The 23283-nt window shown below is 42.9% G+C and overlaps 1 protein-coding gene across 1 annotated transcript in view; it reads right to left on the bottom strand.

The window, feature by feature from the left end:
• The window catches only part of DOC2A (double C2 domain alpha), a 930537-nt gene that overhangs the window by 320310 nt on the left and 586944 nt on the right, over positions 1-23283 (bottom strand). The window contains exons 5-6 of the mRNA XM_085618777.1: positions 21295-21404; positions 20171-20297 (exon numbers count right to left, since the gene is read on the bottom strand). Of these exons, the coding sequence (XP_085474903.1) occupies positions 20171-20297; positions 21295-21404 (237 nt within the window). The remainder of the gene's footprint in view (positions 1-20170; positions 20298-21294; positions 21405-23283) is intronic.

Here is a 23283-nt window from a genome sequence, read left to right as displayed (position 1 = left end):
CTGGCCTGTTCTGCTTTGCTTCCTTAAAAGCTACACTGAATATTCTGGCTTTTGCTGACATTTGTACAGATTGAGCTTTTGCAGTTACTTGCAATAAAGGATATTTTTTAGCGTTTTCTGAGTTTTTTCAAGTTGCAACATGAGCCTTGGTTTGTGCATGCTCTACAATCTTTTTCCTCAATAATTTCTGCAGTTGGTCTATATTGGTGCCATTTGCCTTCACAGTAGACTCAGTCCATCCTTTGGACAATTTCATTCCCCTAGATTTCTCAGCACTAAGATCACGGACTTGGTGACACACAGAACAGCCAAGGTTGGGGCCTTTAAAACGTAACCACGGATTCTTGATTTGGAAAGAATTTTTTGGGATATGGTTCCAACCTTTAGGGAGAATGCCTTTCCTAAAAACTGTAACTGAAATGAAATGAAGAATTTATATAGCGCTACATGTCCCTGGAGGTGTCTAGGCGCTTTAACATGGATAGGCAAGCAAAGGAGAGGATCGAGAGACGTTAGTAGAGCCAGGTTTTTAGGTGCTTTCTAAAATTAAGCAGATTGGATTCTTTTTTAAGAAAACTAGACAGAGAGTTCCAAAGTTTGGAGGTAGTGAATGCAAAACATTTTCTTCCCCATTTAACTTTGTGTGCCTTGGGGATGATCAGGTTGCTGTTGTCTGATGATCTCAGTGATCTTGCTGGAATGTAAGGATTGAAAAGTTGTGACAATTGCCAGGGACCAAGGCCATGTGTAGCCTTAAACGCAATGCACAATGCTTTGAAATGAATGTGTTTGTTGATGGGCAGCCAGTGTAATTCTGTGAGGGCCTTGGATACCAAGTCATAGCGAGTGAGCCCAAGCAGGACTCTAGCTGCAGCATTTTGTGTCATCTGGAGTTTATGTATGCTATGCTTGCTTGCACTAGTAAGAAAGGTGTTGCAATAGTCCAGCCTGGAGGCATTAAGCGCTGTGACTACTGTTTTTCTTAGCTCAAATGGGATAAGTGGGAGTACTTTTTTCAAGATTTTAAGAATGAAAATGCAAGCCGATGTAGTGTGATTAATCTGGGTTTCAAAGGACAATTTGGTGTTGAAGAGAACTCCAAGATTTTTTGCTTCATTGACTGGTATCGGAGGAGAGCCCATATGATTCGGCCACCATCTGTCTGACCATTTAACTGGCGTTTTGCCAAAGAGCATGACTTCTGTTTTAGATGTATTAAGCTACAAACAATTATCCTGCATCCACTTCCCTTTGTGGCTCATGCAGTCTTTAAATCGAACTGCAGTGTCGGTGGACGAGCTGTTGATGGACACTATTATCTGTGTGTCATCCACGTAAGTCACCAGTGTGAAGCCAAAGCTGCTTATGAGCCTATTCAAGGGGGTGACATACAGATTGAAAAGGATGGGGCTTAATGATGAGCCCTGTGGGACTCCACAGGAGAGTGAGAATGCCGAGGAGACAAATGCATCGTGTGTCACCTATTGAGACCTGTTGGACAGGAAGGAACTAAGTAGGAGGAGTGCTGAATGTGGTTTAAGTGATAAAGTGTCAAACTGTTTGCTAGTGCTTGGTGTTTTCTCTGTCTCTGTATCAATCTCCACAGAATGATGCTGCTCATCTCTAAGAGGACTATCTTGTGACTTTCCTTTTGTAGGGGTGATAACACGACCCGTAGTAGTGTCACTCTCATCTAGTGCCTTCTCTCGCACTTAATCATCTTCCTTGTTCCCTTCATCCATTGTAAGTACATGGTATTTTCTAGCAAGTTTGCTAGCAGGCTCCTCATCATCTTTGGGCTTAAATTTTGTGAAGTAGCTTGAAATCTTCTTCTGTCCAGTGTGTGACATTCTAGGGAAGCAAAGTGAAGGAAAACTGGCTAGACATGTGTAAAGTGTGATGTCAATTCATCTAACAGGCACAGTTCTGAACAAGCATAAAATGTATTTGCACTGGTTTACACCAAAGACATTTCTGCATCTGCACATCTATTACCAAGACTGATGTCAAGTAAAACCCAAATGGATCCTACTTTGCCTACCCAAATTCAGGTCTTTTCCAATTCATACCCCTGCCCTTCAGCGCTCACTTGAAAGACACACAAAGTCTTTATAGTTTGGCTCACGTTTAAGCTTTGGCTTCCAGTATTACTACAAAAGCAGAGTGCGGTGGCAGTGTGCAGAGTTAGTTACACACTGCGATTCACAACAATTATTAATTAATCGACACTCAGGACCAGACAGCAGACCTGGTAAGTTTCGTTAGACCAGCCCATATACAGTGCGTAGCGAGCGTAACGACTGCTAGAGGGGTTTGGGTGTGATTCTCCCCTCAAAAAAATTTGTAAAAAGAAAGACCGAAACGGTGCACAACACAATTTTTATTACAGATATGATTGTATTAACTTTCAAAGCTTAGTAAATTGTAAATGATGACCTGACATAAGCACCGAGGCCAGAAAGCATGGAAATGTCACACATAAGTACCCATGCTTTAAACCATGGAAATGTCGCACATAGGCACCCAGACCATAAACTGTGGAAGTGTCACATATAGGCATCCAGGACATAAACCATGAAAATGTCACACATAAGCACCCAGGCCATAAACCATGGAAATTTGCACACAAGGAGCCAGGCCAGAAAGCATGAAAATGTCATACATAATCACCCATGCCATACTCAGTGGAAATGTGACAAATAAGCATCCAGGGCCAGGCCATAAACCATGGAAATGTCACACATAGGCATCCAGGCCACAAATCGTAGAAATGTCACTGTAGGAAGGTAGGATCTGACTGCATGGTTACCCCCACTTTTTGCCTGGTGTTTTGCTGGTTTTTGACTAGTCTGACTAGGATCCTGCTAATCAGGACCCCAGTCTATCTGCTTTCTCCCTAAAATGTAATGACATGTACTTAGGTACACTCCAGATTGAATACTGGGGTACCCTTATAAGTCCCGAGTATATGGTACACATGTACCCAGGGCATAGGTATCCCAGAGGCCTCCCATGGGCTAAAGCATGTATTGTGCCAACCCTGAGAGGCCATGCAAAATGTAACTACAGGTCTGCCATTGCAGCCTGTGTAACATGGTGCATGCACCACTTACTTTAGATATAGGTTTACTATATCTATAGGTCGCTACACTTAAAACCTATAAGTCACCCCTATGGCAGGCCTTAACAATCCTGAAGGCAGGGTGCTGGGTTTTACGAGAGAGGGTGCCCCTGCATGAGCAGAGCCACTCTGCAGCCTTCGGAGACCATTCTCCCTGGCTGTTTGTGACACAGCCAGACATATAGGTAGAGGTGCATTATATCCTTGCAGTAAATGCTATCTCAAAAACGGCTGAAACAAAACATGTCATGTTTGGTATCAAACACCTTGGAATCATACCTCCACACCAGTAACCGGTGTGGGAGGTATGATTCAACCCTTCAAAAGTAAGCTTCGTGGGGTCCCTGGTCTTCCCGGTATCAGCCTTCTCGACCCGGACAGCACAAAATGGTTGCTGCCGACCATAGACACATTTCATCCCTCCTGCTGCTGAGCCAAGGTCGAGCAGGGGAAGGTAGCACAATAGGCATCTTGTCACAGGGAGGTGTGACCACCTTCCAGACAGGATTTAGTGTATTGGGGATGGGTGGTTGCACTTCTAAAGTGCCTGAAAGTCTGCACAAGGAGCACATTTGGTGTCCCTGTGCATAGTCCAGTTCAAACCAGTTCTGGGAGCCGTTGGCTCCTGCTCTGGCGCAAAACTGAACAAAGGACATGGGAGTATCCTCCCCACTGTCCTGACCCTGCCCTGGGAGGGTCCCCTGAATCTGTCCAACCCTCTCCCGTGGGTACAAAAGGGCTTACCTGGCTGTAGGACCCTAGATTCGATGTGGATACGATTTTGAACAAGAAACCACTGAGCTTCGACCGTCTGGACACTATGGACTTCACTGCACTTCGACTGGGCCCTACTTCATCTCCCTCTCCATCCAAAGCATTGTCTGTGCCCATGCACCATACAGGCTCTGTGCAGGACCTGTGGAGCATCAAGGACAACTGAAGTATCTCCCTTGGGGTGAAGGAGTCACTCCCTTGCATTCGCAGGCAATTTAACACAACTGACCGGTCTGTTGATCCTGAGCTCCTGTGGACTATGAAGGCTCCAGCAACACAGGAGGTGGGTTCCTATGTTCTTTGAGGTTGAGCTGCTCTCTCACTAAGTTTGAGGCCAGTATCCTTTGTGGGGACTACATAACCCGAACCTCTGTGCACCGCGTCCATTTGCAAGTGCATATGCTTCTTGGTGCTCACCAACTTTGTGCATTGGACTATCAATAGCCCCAATCTCTGCACATATTTCATACAAAGGACTTTGGCCTCCTTGCACACTGTGCCCTGCAAGCTGTTGTTTTGTGAAACTGCTAGAGGTCCCCTCGCGACTCCTGTGCCTTCAGCCTGTGGGTCCATTTGAGGAATAATCCTGATTTTCTCGAGCTCCCCTGGTTGCTCCAGGCCTGCCCTGACTCTCCTTGCTGTGGCGAGTCCTCTGGCCCTTGCTGGGCCAGACCGTGACCTTTCTTGACCTTCTTCATTGGTTGCCGTTGCCAAGGCTTGTTAGTGCTCCCACCGGACACCGACCCCTCAGCACTCGATATCCTTTGTAGGACAGCATGTATCAAGCTCCTGGTTGCCCTCGACATCTCCTGGTCCCTGCAGCTGTAGAGTCAAGGTCTCCTTCTTCACACCTGAAGCACCCGACATCGGTGGGCATTCATCTACCGAGCCCCTGGTCACTCTTGAGTGACCCAGACTCTGTCCCCTCCATCAACAATCCATCTGCAGATTCCACCGTACACTTTTCTTCTTTCCAGCAGTGGCATTTATTTGAAGACTCCCATTGAGAACAACAGCGGTTTCCGACACCACTTCAGCCCTGTGCACCTCGCTCCTCTGGGATAGGTAACTCTGGTACTTCGGTATTCACGAGTAGGGAGGCTCTGCAACCTTCTATGTTCCAAAGGGTTTCCTCGTAATCCACTGGGAAGGGTCCTTAAACTTTAAAATTGCAACAGCGGCTCTTCCATTGAATTGCACGTAGCACGCAGTTGTGTTCTCACACTGCACCCGTCCTCCGTGGGGTCCTTACTCACTCATCTTGGATGGTTCTTTGGGGTCCCAGCGATTCTACACTCTCTAGACATTGTCTTGACTTGAGTCGTGGTTCTTATACCACTATTTTAGCATATGGGTTGTTCTCCTCCTGGAGCCCACTGTGTATTAGTGCTACTTACGATTGTTTCTGTGCTACAGTATTGTGTGCTTTGTGTTTACCTGTGTGTATTAGGTACTGTGAGGTATTTAAGGTGTTATAATATTAAATATATATATTCTTAAAACTACTGTGTGGTTCTCCTTTCATTTAACCAATACAATAAGATTGCATTCTGGACTGGTAAAATAAGCTGCTTAACATTCTTCAAGACTAAGCCTGAAGGCTGCTCTCCACAGCATTCACTTAGATCGATTTCTAATGTTATCTTTGACCTTTTAAGTCACCATAGGGTTGTTTGGACTGGTTGAAGGTGCACACTAACTAATGGACATCATATACCAGGCCAACTTCTCACAAGCACCCAGGCCACAAACCGTGGAAATGTCACACATGCATTCTGGTAAAACAAGCTGCTTAACATTCCTTCAAGACTAAGCCTGAAAGCTGCTCTCCACAGCATCCACTTAGATCGATTTCTAATGTTATCTTTGACCTCTTAAATCACCATAGGGTTGTTTGGACTGGTGCAAGGTGCCCACTAACTAGTGGACATCATGTACCAGGCCAACTTCTCACAAGCACCCAGGCCACACACCGTGGAAATGTCGTACATAAGGCCTCAGACCAGAAAGCACAGAAATGTCACATAAACACCCAGGCCAGAAAGCATGGAAATGTCACACATAAGTACCAAGACCAGGAAGCACAGAAATGTCACACAAAGGCACCGAGGCCAGAAAGCATGAAAATGTCTAAAAAAAGGCATTCAGGCCAGTGGCGCTGGAACAATTTTCAGTGTTGGTGCTTCCCTCAATGTTACATCACTGAAGTCAGAGGATTGTGAAACATCCAAACATCACACCTGAAAACAAGAACAACCAATCCATGGCCACAAGTCATGTCCACCATTTTCCATGATTACAAACGAAGGACCGCGAGACGTACTTTATATAAAACATCTTGGTCTGTGATGTTTGTTGAGTTGGTTGAATAAAGCAGAGACATTCAAACACAGACGCACACACAAGGACAACTGTACGTATACACGCACACGCGCATACTCAGACATACTAAATTTGTGGATAGTAGAGGACACACACAGAGTGCAAAAACATAACAATACAAAGGTGTTGCACATACTCAGTTTCAAAGACCAAGGGCAGAAATTAAAATGAACGAGAGCAACTGAAACTTACATAGAACCAAAATATGTTCTCTTCACATACAAACACACAAAAACCTAAATCATTCCATACTGAGCGTTACCCATCCTCCACCCTCACTGTCCCAAACACACACACACACTCAATGCTAAAGGCAGAGAAAACAAATTAAACATTAACAAATGCAGAATGTGCCAACACACGTGTGGAGTACAATAGCAAAACACTGTGCTTTGCTGACAAGAGAGCGCAGTCAGTGTCTCCCGCCTTTTGCTAGATGGTGCTAATACTGGCTCAACACTTGTTCCCTGAATTCTCTCTAATACCATCTATCTACATGATCGTGGTGGGTGGGTGGATGTAGTTTGTAAGAGTGTTGATTGGGTGAAAATGGAATAAGTGATTTAAAGGGAACTCCATACTTCAATCTCTGACAATGTAAGGGTCCCATGCTATTGAAGATGAGACAGTGCCCAGACATTTACTCTATCCCCACTCATTAGTCCATCAGTTCCCTTTCACCACAACAAAATCAAGACACCATCTTTGTGAGTGTGTTGGTTCGCTAAAGATAGCCTTTTTGTAACGATAGTGATGCTTGCACTCCATTTCCATGTCAAAATATTATCTGACTTTTAATAGATTTCTTTCATTCCTCTGACAAGAGGGTCGCAAGTTAGCAGCAGTCAGTTGCTGTTAAAGAAATAATCGATTGCTGCACTGGTGCGCTGCCTTCCTGCCAGCCTACGTAGATGCTCACATCAGGCAATAACTGGGCCAGTGATGCAGGTGGCTGACACTGTAGTACTTAAATGATCTTGTGGACACTTTCTAATGAGTGCTGTTAGAGTTGCCGCACATCTTCTTACCCACGCTGTGCAATGCAACCACATGACTTGAATTGCAAGAAGGGACATCTAACCATAAATTTGTCTTTGTTAAATTGACATGTCTCATAAAAACCTGAGGCACTGCTGATCATGTGTTTGCGAGAAAGAGATCAAGAGAGAGAGCGAGAGAGACAAGTGCTTGTTTTCAGTTGCCTTTCTATTGCTCTTCTGCATCCTTACATGGACTTCATAGGAGGACATGGCCTTAATGCTGCCTAGATTAGATATAACAAACAAAAAAGAGGAGTATACCCAATAGACAGAGACCTGTCTTAATGGTATTTGGAACGTGGAGCATAGGAAAGAGATTTTCTTTCTTAAAAAAAACCCTCACTCACCAACCTGGTTGGTGACATGCTTCATCATCGGGGTCTCACCTGGACAGCCGAATGCCATCCAGGTGTGCTGCGACACCTGACTACAGTGGAGCTGGGTTTTTTGTGAAGGTGAATAGAAAGAATTTTTGGTTAAAAATTGGCCAAATTTAACCCAATCCAAATAATTTATTCTAGGGCAATTTGGACAATGTTAAAAGATTATGGGGATACCGTGTTAGGTTAGATTGACCTACAGTACCTTCTAGTGAGTAAAAAGTGAAAAAGGTGGTCTACATGTTTCAACCATCAGTTGTTACTACCAGGTTTTCGTCAGGACCAGTGAACGTGACCCGGGGGGTTAACACTCGCTAAGGTGTACCCTGCCCATGGTCACTCAGAACCTAACCATCTACTCACGGTTAGGAATCCCTTAGTGTCATTCGTCGAAAGGAAAAAATCTGTGGAGATAAACACATAATCACAGAACAAACATCTAATACTTGTAATAGTTATTCATTGTTGGATAAGTGCTCTTATGGTTACCAGAAGGAGTTGTGAAGCGTGAGATGATCATGCAACTCACAGTGTGCCTCCTTGGTTAAGAGGCAGTGGACTCACATAATCACGCGCATCTGACAGTGACGATCCAGAGCCACTCACACAAAATACATACCCACTCCTCATACTCAATTGAGCGGGTGTCAACATACTCTATAAAGAGTAAAAGTGTGCCAATGCACCGGTGCAAACACAGGACCTATCGAGAAATATCCTGAGGTCCATGGTTATGTCAAACCCACACGCATCCAAACTTAGTGGTGGGTGTTCAAACACTCTCACTCGATAAGGTGAGAGTGCCGCTTGGTGATATCAAGATCGAGATCGCTAGCGTTGTAGGATTCGCAAATGTGTACAAAACCAAAGGTCGAGTTCAAAAGGGAGAGAGAGAAAAGGGGAGCTTACTGAGAGCGCGGTGACTGCATGCCTCATGGGAGTCGGGGTCATGTGATTTGTTCTCTACACGATCTAGATAGAAAAAGGTGAGAGAGAGTGTTAAATAACGCCAAAGACGTGATCGTAAGCAGAGCACAGAAAACGGGTGCTCCCGTAAATGGCCAAAGTACTCACTCTGTGGAACTAATCAATCCGTGTTGTACCTAAAAGCAAGACCAGCCGCATCTCCCCGCAGGATACGTTAACCGGAGCAGCAGGGTCTTGGATTAGCAGCTGCTTATGGGTCACGTGGGTACAAGGCGTGGCTTAGCGGTCATGTGACCCGCGTAGGCACGTATTGGGCAGCCTGTGTTAACCTAGTCTATGCTGAGAGTAGTAAAGTTAGATGGACAAAAAAATCCTGACAGCGTAAATAAAAAGGAACCAAGCATACATTATTGTGAACCGTGTTCGCATTTGCTTCGGAGCCTGTGGTAACGGAGTTAATAATGGGAGCAGTAGAGTTAGAAGTCCCTGTCAATGCAATTGATCCAATGTACTATGCATGTATTATTGAATGGGGATCAGGTTATGAACAGTCGATCATAAAAAGGGGCAAGTGAGGAATACGGGTGGCGCAAAATTGATTCCAATTACAATATTAGCGCGCTTGATGTAGTCCAAGGTGGTCAAAGAATCATAAGCAGGCAATACATTCGTTAAAGTCGACATTTTGTCGCCTCTTAATTCAGAAAAGGGCATTTCCTCAGAGCTGTTATTATAGTAAGATGTCCCACTGAGGAAGAGAGTGACGACATAAGTGTGTAACAACAAAGTTTCTGATCATAAAATTCACGTATTAGTCTATAGACATCATATTCATGAAGGTAAAAAATTGGAAATCTCCTAAACAGACACTCCATCATCATTATATGAATCAGTATTACACATTCATCTAAGATGTTATTCCCGCTGGGAGTGTGAACCAGTGGTGTCTTACAAGGGGTCATGTTCAATAGAAAAAGAGGCAAAAACCATACCTGTAGGAGATTGATCATATATCATTCCTAAAGCAGAGTATATTCGTGTAACTGAATACCAGAATACCTAATGGGGTGAGGTATTATTTTGGTAGTACAGAGTTCCATGGAATATTCTCATTCAGACCTTCAATGTGGGTTGATAACCTATAAATCCACCTTTGTTCCTTTTCAAACAGCCTCTGTTGAACATTAGAACCCAATTTAATTTGCTCAATTATAGTCCATCACATGTCATTGGTGATATGGTTCTTTTCAAGAAAATGTTCAGTGAGCTTTGTTGTGACCCTTTTGCACCTGATGGTACTGCGGTGCTCGCATATTCTCTGTTTGATCTTCCTGCTTGTCATCCCCACATATTGGAGGTTACAAGGGCACTTGATCAAGTAGACCACGTTGGTGCTGTTGCAGTTTGTATGGGTTCTTTTGGTCCATGTTTTTCCTTGTTCCAGTGATAGTGTCTTTGTGTTACAGGTCAAGTGGCAAACGCTACAGTTTCCACATGGATAGTGTCCTACAATATCCGGTAATCCCCAAGCATTTAGTACAGTTGGGGAATTAACCAGCCCTGTTTCTTTAGGGCGTGTGTTGACCAGAGAGTCTTTGAGGCTTCTTGCTTTTTTAAAAGAGAACAGAGGTTTTTCCCAATGTAGATTGCCTGAATTGATAATTGACCAATGTTTATTGATAGATTTTGTCATCAGATTGGAAGCTGTCACACAGGTGTGAGGGATTTTCCTTTCAGGATGTTTTTTGTCCTCAAGGAGGGCTTCTCTTGGTTGATTGCGTGCTCGTTTTTGACACTTGTAGAGGATTTTTTCAGGGTAGCCTCTGTCAGTTAATTTAGTTGTCAAATCTCTTGCTTGGCTGCGGTAGTCAGTGATCTTGCTACAATTTCTATGCAGTCTCAAATACTGGCCATAGGGTAAGTTCTCCTTCAGGTGTCTGGGATGAAAGCTCTCAAATCTGAGTAGGTTGTCTTTCGCGCTAGGTTTGTGATGGGTTCTGGTTTCTAGCAGGCCGTTCTCCTTGGTGATTACTACATCCAGGAAAATCATCATTTGAGGGTCCACAGTGTGTGTGAACCTAAGGTTGTTGTCACAGGTGTTGATCCAAAAAATGAATTCCCTCAATGTTTCAATTGGTCCTTGCCAGATGGCAAGGACGTCGTCAATATATCTCTTCCAGAAAATAATGTTGGAGCGGAAGGGATTCTGATTAGTCAGTATGAATTTTGTTTCAAAATCAAAAACATAGAGCCCCGCCACACTTGGAGCAAAGGTGCTCCCCATAGAAGTACCCCCTGTCTGAAGAAACAGGGTTCCCTCAAACTCAAAATAGTTTTTCTTCAAGGCCAGTTTGGCACATTCTAGATTTGATAGTCATGCTTATTTGTTATCCTCTGATGTTGAGTGTGGCCCAAAACTTCAAATCAAAGATGTTCCACACCTGCAACAGTGTGCGTGCTAGTGTGTGCCCTCACCTGTTTCTTTACCTACACAGCAGTGCTCACTGATCTCCTATGCAAGCCTAAGCACTAATGGTGGCATGCAAAGAAGGGGCAAGTGCTAATAACTAATTACCTGTTTGAGCATACTACTATTGCCTGTGCTTCAAATGCACAGCTATAACATATGTGATGATTTCTTTCCCTGAGGCACAAAGCACCGTTTTTCTTTCGTACTCTAAACTTAACTGCATGACTGTAATCAGGCGATGCTTTCCACAAACTACATGAAACCAGTGCAACATTTGAGGCTGTGGTTTCCAATGCTCAGCAATGGCACTTAATTCTCAACACCGACACGAATGACAGTCCACAACATGGCCAAGCTGTCTGTCTAATTTTAAGATGAGAACAGCGACAGGGTTTAATGTGTCAAAATGCATTGAAAATGAATAATACCTGTCACCCACACCATCCTTATTGCTTTGGATGTAAGTAAGATGGTAAGTATTTGTGTTGGTACTATCATTGGAAGAGCTGACAGGAGCAATGGGTGGTGCAGGCTGCAGTGGCCTCCTGAGATGGCATTGGCACTTAAATTATTTCACATTAAGCACTGCATGAACATATTTTCCTGAAATATAAAAGAGGATCCCATTTGGCATTCTTATGGCATGGCACATAATTTACCTGAAATCTTTACTCAGGGTGCTTTAGTGCACAAAAAAGTTTCTTTAAACAAGTGTTCTTTCTTGTAGCTTTAGGTGACCTGTGGTTAGTTTGAGTGGAACCATCTAAGCATCCAACCAGCTAGAAAAATCTTGTATATCTTTGATGGGTTTCACTTCATCATTTCGACTGCCTAAAATTACAAGGTTGGTAACACAATGGTGGTATAGTCTATGATACCATGTCCAAATCTTTCTGTTCTCCAGATACAAGCTATTAAGAGAACACATAATAAATATCACATATTGCAGGCTCACGTTCAACACCTTGGCTGATTTATTGGTTGTGAATGATGCCCTAATGCAGAAATCAGCAAACGTTTTAGGGTTTTATTGATATATATATATATATCACACAACATTGGTTTTGGATAGAGCGTTCATCACCAAACCCGTTGGAGTTTGTTGGGATGTTTTTTTATCGCTTGCCCATAACAAATAGACTGTTGTTGTTATGGTTGAGGCTTTCCCAATGGCAGGCACGACCAAGTGTTTTAACCTTCCGCTTACCTGCATGTTGTTGTGTTCCTGTAATTAGTATGGATATAGTTTGTTAAATGGTTGTGGGTTTCTTCTCATGCGCTGTTTCTGCATGGTGTATTTTGTGTGACTTTCCAACAAACCCTGTAAGTGATATTAGTTTCTGTGTGCATGCTACTGGCTTGCTGTCGAAGTGTGTCTGATATCTAACTCTTGAGGTGAAAATTGCTGTCAGTTGTGGTGGGTCCTCCCGATAATAGTCTCAACTGGGGAGAGAGCAGGCCCTCTCCCCCTTCAAAATGGGGTTGTAGACTGAGGAACCAGAGAATGGGACTAAATATGTTATGCATAGTGTACATTATTTCTCTCTTTTCTTATATATATATATATATATATATATATATATATATATATATATATATATATATATATATATATATATATATATATATATATTCACTGAAAAAACCATAGGTTTCACACACGTTATAGTTACGAATTAGCATTTAAAAAACCTTGCAAATTCACTTAAAAAACCATAGGTTTCACACATGTTATAGTTAGCTGGACATTTCACTCGTAAAAAACCAATGAAATTGCCCCGTTCTAGTTAGTGCAGGCAACTATAACTCACGCGACCGCAATCCTCTGCTGATGACGTCAGATATTACATCACTGTATTTAGACACTTATTTACCCATGTCTTCTTCCATTAATCTTTAGCTATACATATATTACAAATATTTATTTTTCATAAAGACACATATGTCATCAGTGATGTAATATCTGACGTCATCAGCAGAGGATTGCGGTCGCGTGAGTTATAGTTGCCTGCACTAACTATAACGGGGGAATTTCATTGGTTTTTTACGAGTGAAATGTCCAGCTAACTATAACATGTGTGAAACCTATGGTTTTTTAAGTGAATTTGCAAGGTTTTTTAAATGCTAATTCGTAACTATAACGTGTGTGAAACCTATGGTTTTTTCTGTGAATTTGTATGGTTTTTTAAATGCTAAGTTATGTATTTATTAATTTTTTTTTTTTCAGGTTTTTCACCGTGCGCTCACCATGCACCCACGGTTCGCAGTGCGTGCCGTGCGCGCGCGGTGCGTGCACCACGCGATTTAAAACAAAAAAAAATGTTTTTTTCTCCCTTGGGGGGTCCTTCTGTGACCCCCTGACCAAGGCTAGGGGGTCAGGAACTGTCCACTCTGCCCCCTTTTCACGTTCTCCACCTTTTTTTTCACCCCCTCAGACTGCGAGAAACAAAATGGCGGCCGACACTTCCTGGTTTCGACCGATTCGAATGTTAACCGACATCTAACAACCAATCAGAATTGCGCTCGCGCACGGTGCGCGCGTATAGATATTGATATGCTTTTAAATGATATTTTCTCAGGAAATACTGAACAGATTTACACCAGACCTGCAAAAGGCACTTCCTTGACCTTATGGCTACCTCTCTGCCAAATTTCACGTAATTCTGTTCAGCCGTTCGGGCTGTAGCTGCGACTAAAGGTCCTATGGAAAAATGCATGGGGAAAACGCGTTTTGGGACCCCCCCTTTTTCTCGGCCCCCGTTTGACGAATCACCCCGAGACTTTCAGGGTAGGAGCTGAACGGAGCGCCCCATTTGTTTTTAAAATTTCGCGAGGATTCATCAACCGGCGCCAAAGTGATTCAAAATAGAATTTTGAGATTTCCTATGGAAACTAGGTTGTAACTATAACTATCTACTGGCGACCGCCAGTAGATAATATATATATATATATATATATTTATATATGATAAAGATTGCAAGATCAAAACACGTAAACTAAATACCACGTTGGGTGGCTGTTTCCTAGTATGAACGGTGGAGGAGGAGTACAATTAGAATATATATATATAATCACAATCCCAAACTCCGAATCTTTGAACACACAAGTACAGACCACAATGTGCTGCAGGTTCAATTTCAGTGCATATTTATTCCGTGAGGATCAGCATGACGCGTTTCGGCCGCATATAACACGACCTTGATCACATGACACGCTAGGACCCATTTCATCTTCAAATAGTGTCACAAAGTACCCTCCCCCCTTCTTAGCCAATAGCAGCACACAATGGAACTAAACAACAAACTTCCATATGTATATCTCTCTCTCTCTCTCTATGTGTATATATATATATATATATATATATATATATATATATATATATATATATATATATATAAAATATGTGCAATGTAAAATCTTATCCCACATTATGCTTCTTTGTAATCAGATTTAAACCAGACCTGCAGCACCTCATGTTTTGAATGCTGCTGCAGACATAAAAATGTTCTGTACAAAGTGGCACTGCATCTTGCAGTTAGATTCATGATACTGCAACAACCTAAAATAAAATCTCCTTGAGATGATCTATTCTATACATATTTAGACACAATCCCACCCCTTTCATTCAATCCCACATGGGCCAGTAGCGAGTGTCAAATGTGAGGAATACAGAAATAAAAATGAAATCCATATTCTTTAATATACTTTCATTAATTAGGTATTGCTTGGCTGAGTGAAGCGCTGTATATGAATAATATGTGTAATATTGGATGTGGTTTTTTCTCTAGTCACTTGTTAACTTATGTGGCATTAACTTACTGGGGTTGGAAATTGAAAGTTAGGTACTGACTACATACATCCCTTGCTGCACAAAATGCACATTGGCAACTCTTGTGTGCCCCCAGGACCCACAGCACCGCAGACAAAGTATCTGAAGAAGGTAACCACACTCTGCTAACTCTGCACAGAGGGGGGCTCCGGGGCCTCAGGTCATCCAGCAAACACAGACAAACGTGGAAGGAGCACCGGAAGCTGAAGGTGCACAAGCAAGGCTGGCGATCTTTGAATGGCAATGGAACTCAATTTAAAGTTAAACTAACTCAGGATGCAGACAAACATCACCTAAGGGAAAGAGGCCATGCAGCAAACATATGGAGTGGCTCAACTGGTCCGTACCCCACAACCAGAACCACCACTGCATGCACAACACAAACAACCTGAACCAAAAGGGATTAAGGGTAAGGCCCTGCCCTTCCAGCCTCCTGACCTGGGGGCCAGGGCATTACATACGGTGCCCCGTTCGGCGCCAGTGGCATGATTGTTCAGGTCTCTGACTCCGTTCATAAGTCTGTTTTGCAACCCAACGGTGACCGTCACCACGCACAAGAAATAGCAGTGTTGGTTTGTTGTGTTTCTTACTAGGTTACTGCTGGTGGCACTGCCTTTATTAAGAGGCCTGCTGCTGCTTCAAATAATAGTGCCCGCCTAGACGTCGTGCTGAACTGGTGGTGACTCGTGCGGTGCGTGTGTGCCGGGGTGTGGAATTTTGAAAAAAGATTACGCACACTGCCACAGGCCCTACCCCCATAGAACCAAATACAGCCAATCAGTGGCCCGCCCACTGGCAACACTGAACTGAAGGCAAATTCGCATGGTTGTGGATTTATTATCAGGCTCGCTCTCTCAGCAGCACAGCAACACTCTTCTTCACTGAGCGACTCGGGAGACTGTAACAGGGTGTGAACAACACTGCTGTAAGTTAGTCAATTATATTTACTTTGACATATGACGTGCAGTGCAGTAGCAACGTTTATACAAGTTGGCAGTGATAAATAATTGACGGTGCTAAGCACCGGAAACCACCAGCACAAATTAAGCACTAGTTGGACTGTCTTATACCCAATTGGCACATTTAGTTTACTTGTAAGTCCCTAGTAAAGTGGCACTACCTGTGCCCAGGGCCTGCAACTAAATGCTAGTAGTGAGCCTGCAGCACTGATGGTGCTACTCACTTAAGTAGCCCTTTAAACATGTTGCAGGCCTGTCATTGGAGCCTGTGTGTGCAGTTTAAACTGCAATTTGGACCTTGCAAAGTTAACCTTTTGCAAGGCTCAAATCTTCATTTTTAATACATATAAGTCACCCCTAAGATAGACCCTAGACAGCCCAAAGGGCAGGGTGCAATCTATTTAAAACATAGGACATGTACTTTTAAGTTTTACATGTCCCGGTAGTGAAAACTCTTACATTCGTTTTTCACTAATGCAAGGTCTACCACTTCTATAGGATAACATTAGAATTACCTTATTACAATCTATAAGTGTAATTTCCAAATGGGAACAGGTACCCACTGCATGTTTGGTGTCTCTGGAATCACATTTTAAAATCCTAGCTAATGGCGAAGTCAGATTTTAAATTGCAATTCTGAAAAGGCCACTTTTAGAAAGTTGGCATTTTGTGCCTGAGCGATTTGGTGCCTGCAGCCTGTCTCTGGGTCACATGACTGGGTGTGGGTGACAGTTGGGCTTTGTGTATTCCTCCAAGACAGCTACACACAATGAGAAGCTATGGTGTGACTGGACGGGCCATCACTGGCAGGATGGGAAGGAGGAGCTGGGCACAGCACCACTTACACTTGAATAGGCTGTGTCCAGCCTCCACACGGAGGGCTGAATACCCCCTGTAGTTAGTCTAGAGCCAAGGCCAGGAAGGCAGGGCATTTATGCATTTCAAAGCATGCCTCTAGAAGCTTCTTCTCACTTCAAAAGGCACAACTGTGTATATATAATGGACCGCAGACACCACCATTTCAGTACACTTCCGGACCTTTAGATACTCTGCCAGGTAGGACTGCTGTGCTGCTGAAATGACTGCCATTCAGCTGGACTGCTGCTATTAAGGAACTGCTCCCCTGCTGTGTTGACTTTCTGCCTGCTGCTCTCTTACCTGGGGAAAAGAACTGGACCTGCAACTTCATTTTGAACCCAGGACCCCAGAGTGACTCCTAGTCTGCATGAGCTACTGCCAGCCCGTCTCTTCGCATTACAGCATTAACCGGTCATGGGGAACTGCCAGAGCACAGCACGAGCCAACCCATCCGCAAAACCCAGCCTGTTCTTTACACTACCCCTCCAGCAATGCTTTCCTTGCCCCTTGTGGTCTTCTCCATCACAAACAGGAATTTTGGCACAAAACTTGAGAAGGTAAACTTCAGCTGGACTAATCTGGGACTGTATATGACCTTCGTTTCATTGCGGTTGGCTTGCTTTTGACTTTGAACCAGTCCAATGTGACCAGATAGCCACTCAATGCTTTTAGGTGCTGTTTTACAATTTATTCATTAATAAAATCATAACTTCAGTTCTACTGATTGGATATTTGTCATTTTGGTCGTGTTTTATTTGTTAAATTCAGCTATATTTTTCTAACCTGGTGTAGATCTTTTTCACGTGGTGTTTTCACTATTTTACTGTTTGAAATTTTGCACAAATACTTTACACATTGCCTTTAAGTTAAGCCTGGCTGCTCTGTGCCAAGCTGCCAGGGGGTTGAGCATAGGTTAGCGCAGGTTAATTTGGGATTTGCATGTGCCTTACCTTGACAAGAATTGTGGTTGCTGTTTGACCAAGGCTAACATGCCAGTCAACCAGTAACCCAATTTAACACGCTGCTATAGTGCAGTGTGATCAAGAAGGTGCAGGTGGAATGTGTAAAATGTTATTTTGAACGTGTTCTACAGCTGTAACCCTTAGAGTCAGTCAATATATGTCTGGACATATTTCAGTGTTCTCAGGTGGAGAGCTCCTGCTCAGGTGAAGGCAGCAGGAAAATGTGGTAAACTGGAGGTCACACGTACAAATTCTGGTGAGGTAAACTCAGCATCCATACTTCGGTTGTCTGGTACTTGAGGAAATAGTAACACATTTTTACCTTCACACTTGTTATAGTTTATGTCTATGCTTTCAACAAATTCCTGACTCTTTTGAAATTCTCAAATAATTCCAAGACTACTCCTGGAAAATTCTGACATTGCAGTTTTCTCTGGGTGCTCTTACGCACAATATTTACCTACGTGGAATCTACACAAGGCAAACATTTCCTATGGGGTTTTAGGATGAATGTTCATTCCCACATTTACAGTTATTTATTCTTATATTTCCCAATAGGAAAAATGTTTTCCTTTTCCTTAACCCCCCCTTTAGATTTGTTCCCAATCCAAAAACACAATTACTGTTGCCCATAACAAATTTAGATTTGCATGCACTTCCTAGGTGGGATACTTCATTGCAATTGTTGGTGAACATACACTTGTATGCATTTATCAACCTTTATGGTGAGACCTGCCCAGTACACTCACAAACCCTTACCAGTAACTAAATAATGGAATTTCTGTATTTTCAAGATACATTTTCAAAGTAAAAAATTCAACCTGCCACAATTCTGTGAATAAGGATTGGGAATTTTCGGACATTAATTGAAAATTTTGCAAACCCAAATTGAACTTAGGGATGGAAAATCATTTGCCAGTTGGGATGTCAGTACCTCCAACTGCCCCTCTATTCGGCATTAATTTCCAAACCCCCTTAGTCTATTTACAACGTGCCACCATTTCCCATGTAAACATTGTGATTCTCAAGATTGTCAAGGCAATCCCTCCTGTGCTCCATTTGTTCCAATCGACCCTCAAACCATAAGCCTGCTAACCTCTCCTCCAGAATCCTATTTTGCCTACTCTCTGCGGCCTCTTCCTTTCTTTTGTTTTTGATCCTCATTCCTTCAAACCAGCTTGAGCTCATCCCATGACTTAAAATGATTACAACTTTCCCGCATTTTTTCCAAACCACTTGATTGACCAGTAATCACCTCTCCCCAAAATATCAATTTTTCCTCAATCCTCAATCTGTCTACAGAATTTGATTGTCACGCTACAATTTTGGCCACCCTCAACTTAATAGAGACCACATAATTCAGTTGTTTCTCTTTCCTTCTAATCCGTCTTCTGGCATTTCTTGCACTCACTGCACATACCACTATCAAGGGCCATCCATCAAAGTTCAGCCTTTCTCCTTCCAGTGCATCTTTACAACTGGTTACTCAAGGGATGCAGTTACTCAAGAATACCTCATCCAGATCCACTATTAATTTCTCATTCTCAACCAGAGTTTCACCCAGAGATTTCAGTAATATAGGGGTGGCATCAAAATTAAAACTACACTCAAAATCGAGGGTCTTTAGGAGTATGGGAAACAGAAGGAGCAGATAATACCATGCAATTGGTGTTTTAAACCAGTTATCATAGGGGTGGAACTAACAGGTAGGAATCTGAGGCACTCGTAATGAGGCCCTATGTCCACAGACAGGACAAATAAATCCTTTTCCTACCTTCTCTTCCTATCCATAGTCTTGCATTTCAGAAGGATTCACAGTCATTTGACACTCGACTGTTCTCCATCTTCTTTCCTGTAACTCCTTAAAAACTGCGATGATCTACTTTCCAGCATCTTGTACCTTACGCAACCAACCATCTTTCCCTCTGATGTTCTTGGTTCATTCCTGATTGCCGGGAACCTTGGCTTACTCTTTGATTTACTCATCCAGCTGGAGGAATTTGTCCCAACCATCGCGACAGAAGCCAAATACCAGTTTCTGAAAATCAGAAACATTTGTTCTCACCTTCCATTCTAGACAGCCAAATATCTTATTACCTTCCTGGGAATTAATAAACTTACTTACCTGTAATAGCCTTCTTTTGGTTCAGATTCTTCGCTTTCCTGTCTTGTTCTTGAATAAAGATATCAATTTCACTATATGAAGCTCTTTCAATCTCCTCGGACACAATCTTAGTACGGGTAGCGGCTATCATCAAAAAATGTAGTATCCTATACTGGCTGTGCATAAGCAAGAGCAATGGTCTGTGTATATGTCTATGTGTTTATGTCTGCATTTGTCTAGACTCCACTGCCTCTATCTGGCCTGCCTATGCTATGTCTACTGGGGAGAAAACTGCTCTAGATTTGTAGCTCTCTTGGGGATTGTATTCTAGGTCTGCATGCTAGAATGTTGTTTGCACACTCACAGGGGCTTGCCGTTCTAAGCAGATATTGAAGTGCTTCTTCTGGCCGTATTTGAGTCGTCGCAGTGGAACCCGTGTTTCGCCAATGAACTCATTGTGGCTCAGTTTATCCTCATCACAGACGGATATTCTAGAAGTACAAAACAGGGGTTAGTTACACTCCCACTAGGAACAGTAGCCTACTGAGACCTGGCGCACATCTTTCAAAGACCTGCAGTCGAACCCACAGAGACCTAGCACACATCTCAAACAGAGTCCTAGTACACGTATTCAAGAAAAATATTTAGTAGTCACATTGGCAATCTACACATACTTCTCAGAGACCTAGAACAGACCTTTCAAAAACATGGCTTGTACTCCACAGACATCTAAACATATCTCCCTTGTAGACCTGTTAAACACACATCAGCGACCTACTGCAAACCTCACAAAGACCTATACAGATATATACATGAGGCCTAGTGCACGTTACTCAGACACAGAGATTCAGGGGAGATATATTGAACCTAGAGCACACCCCTTTTAGAGCTAGAACAATCCTTTCAGAAACCTAGAACAATCCTTTCAAAAACCTATATCATATCTTTCAAAGACAAGCGACATGGCAATATGGAACAGATAAACGTAGAAGCATTTAGAGGCCGATCTAGAAAAGACTGACTTAAAATGTACACTTAAAAGCTAGACAATACATTTAGAGAACAGAAACAGACCTCAGTGATCAAGATTAAGTCAAAAGACTCAATTAACTTTTCAGGGATCTTGAACACACCTCTTAGAGATAGAAAACAGATACCGCAAACAAATGTAGTCATTGCTTTCATGCTTAGAATAGGATTCTCAGAAACACACAAAATACCCCCTACAAAATTAGAACAGGTTTCTTGAAGATCTATAGAATATGTGTCACATCTAGAACACGTACTTTAGTAATCTGAAACAGCTGTCCCATGTGGATGTGAAATAAACTTCTAAGATTTAGAACCAACTTCGCAGAGACCTACAGCTGACCAATCCGATTTAGAAGCGACCTCTCAGAGATCTAGAGCAGACATCGGAGAACCAGACCATTAAGTCTCATCAAAATTAACATCTATTACTGATATCATTGTAGGCCTGGTCCTTACCTGAGGATTTTTCGTGCCATATCCTCTTCAGTGATCCCACAGTATGTCAGATTCTCGTTCCAGGTTGGATTGAGCGTATTCCTCACAGTTTTCGTCTTTAATTTGTTGGCCTGCGAATCAAAAACAAGACAAGGTCAGGAGCATACCAGCTTAGACCTGGCCAGATCACATGAAAGACAGCCTGTACAATTCAGAAAAGGTGAAAGGTATCTAGCACACAGGGCGTCATTGCTTATCACAGACTGTGGGGGTCTTACAATTAGCACAGAAACCTAGTAAAGTCCGCTGGGGCTAACAAGCTCTGTGGACATCTAGGACAGGTTCAGAATGAAGGATATTGCAGACAAGTTGACTTCTGCATATTTCAGGTTCTTACAGTCACTATGTGGACCCTCTGACAAACTGTAGACTGAAAACAAGAGATGACCAAACTAGGCATAGGAGTGCGACTGAATGGCAGATTACTGGGTTATCGGCCAATTACGTAAACTAGTCGCATTATTATTAATTCTACATAAATGTATCTCATGGATGGTATAAATTCTTGCACGAATGTGGGTTCGTGGACCTACTTCATACACAACTGGTGTATGAAGTTTGATTGTGTTGAGGCTGGTAGGTTTCTGTCACAAACTCTAGGCTCCTCTTGATTTGTATGGAAGGCGATGACAGAGGCCAGACTCTCAATGCTGCTGCAGAAACAGCTTATTCCATTCTGCTATCTGCCCTCCCAGCCCTCTGTGAAGTGAGGTGTGGTAGCATGGAAAATCAGCTGTCACTGAAGCAAGCTGTGGGACAGATTGTTGAAATCAAACCCTGTGTGCCCTGCAGACTTGTAGGACACCAGGCGTAGCAGCACTGCATCCCTGCTGCGTCTATAGAGACACGTTCTTCTTTTTAAGCAGCAGTGCTTGTATCAACTTAAAGTGCTGTACCCAGAACGTCCTCGGAACTATGCCTGCTCGATAAGAGAGTCAGGTGAACATGGCCGCATTAAGCCAGCCCTGGAATCTCTCTGTTGGCTGCCTTTGGCATTCAGAGTCTAGTTAAAAACTCACGCCCAACGTCCCTGGGCGTGAGTGTGCCTGGGAGGTTGTCACTATTTATCGCACCCAATAAAGAAGACAGTTTGGGACTTATTGATTTACCGTGTGTGATAAATTGCACCTGTCACAAGTTATTGCAAACAATGGAGAATAACATGCACATTTTGCTTAATACACCAACATCTGCATGTCTCTGCTTTGTTTGATGGCTTCCGCCTTGGTTTCCAGACACATTGTGACATTATTCACTGGATGCCCCTTTTATAATGCCTGTTAATCAAAGGGCGCCATAAAGTATTGGGTGGTGCAGGGGTTGGAATTTTACGGCCATTTGTGATAAGGCCTATGGATTGTGTGCACATTTACTGATGCAAACGTCCTAGGCTGCAGCGTAGCAGCAGGCCTGGTCTTGGAGACAAACAAACCAAGGCGTGGCCAGTGGCTACACTGCAGTCAGAAACCTGTGTACAGCCACATGGGAGAGACCAAAGCCTACCCAGTGTATACTCATAATCATCTGCCTGGACTCCAAGTAATTTATCCAGGAATTTCCCATTATCATGTTTTTAATTCACTGTATAGCTGTCCGAAGTGTCCTAAGTGGCATGCAGCGCTATACAAAACTCAGAAATAAAAAATAAATACCAGCATATGTTCATGTCTTTCAATGTTTCCCAAACTATAATTTCTGCTCAGAGAGTCTGTGAAACTCTTTTTAATCATTCTTGGCTTGTTCTTCGTTATTGCTGAAAGAACTGCAAAATACTTAATTACTTTTCAAGGCCTGTGGCACTCCTTCTTAATTGAACCCCAGTTATATTTTCCATTTGATTTACCTTGCTCAAATTCTTGTCTTATTGAATTGATTGCATTGTTTGGACAGTGCATATTGTATTCACTGGCCACCTATTTACTCTGTCGCCTTATCTCTTCTGATGAGAAG

Source organism: Triturus cristatus, chromosome 7 (genome assembly GCF_964204655.1).
Source record: "Triturus cristatus chromosome 7, aTriCri1.1, whole genome shotgun sequence".
Classification (NCBI taxonomy): Eukaryota; Metazoa; Chordata; class Amphibia; order Caudata; family Salamandridae; genus Triturus; species Triturus cristatus.
The sequence above is the reverse complement of the archived record's forward strand: the minus strand, read 5'-3'. Positions and strand labels throughout refer to the sequence as shown.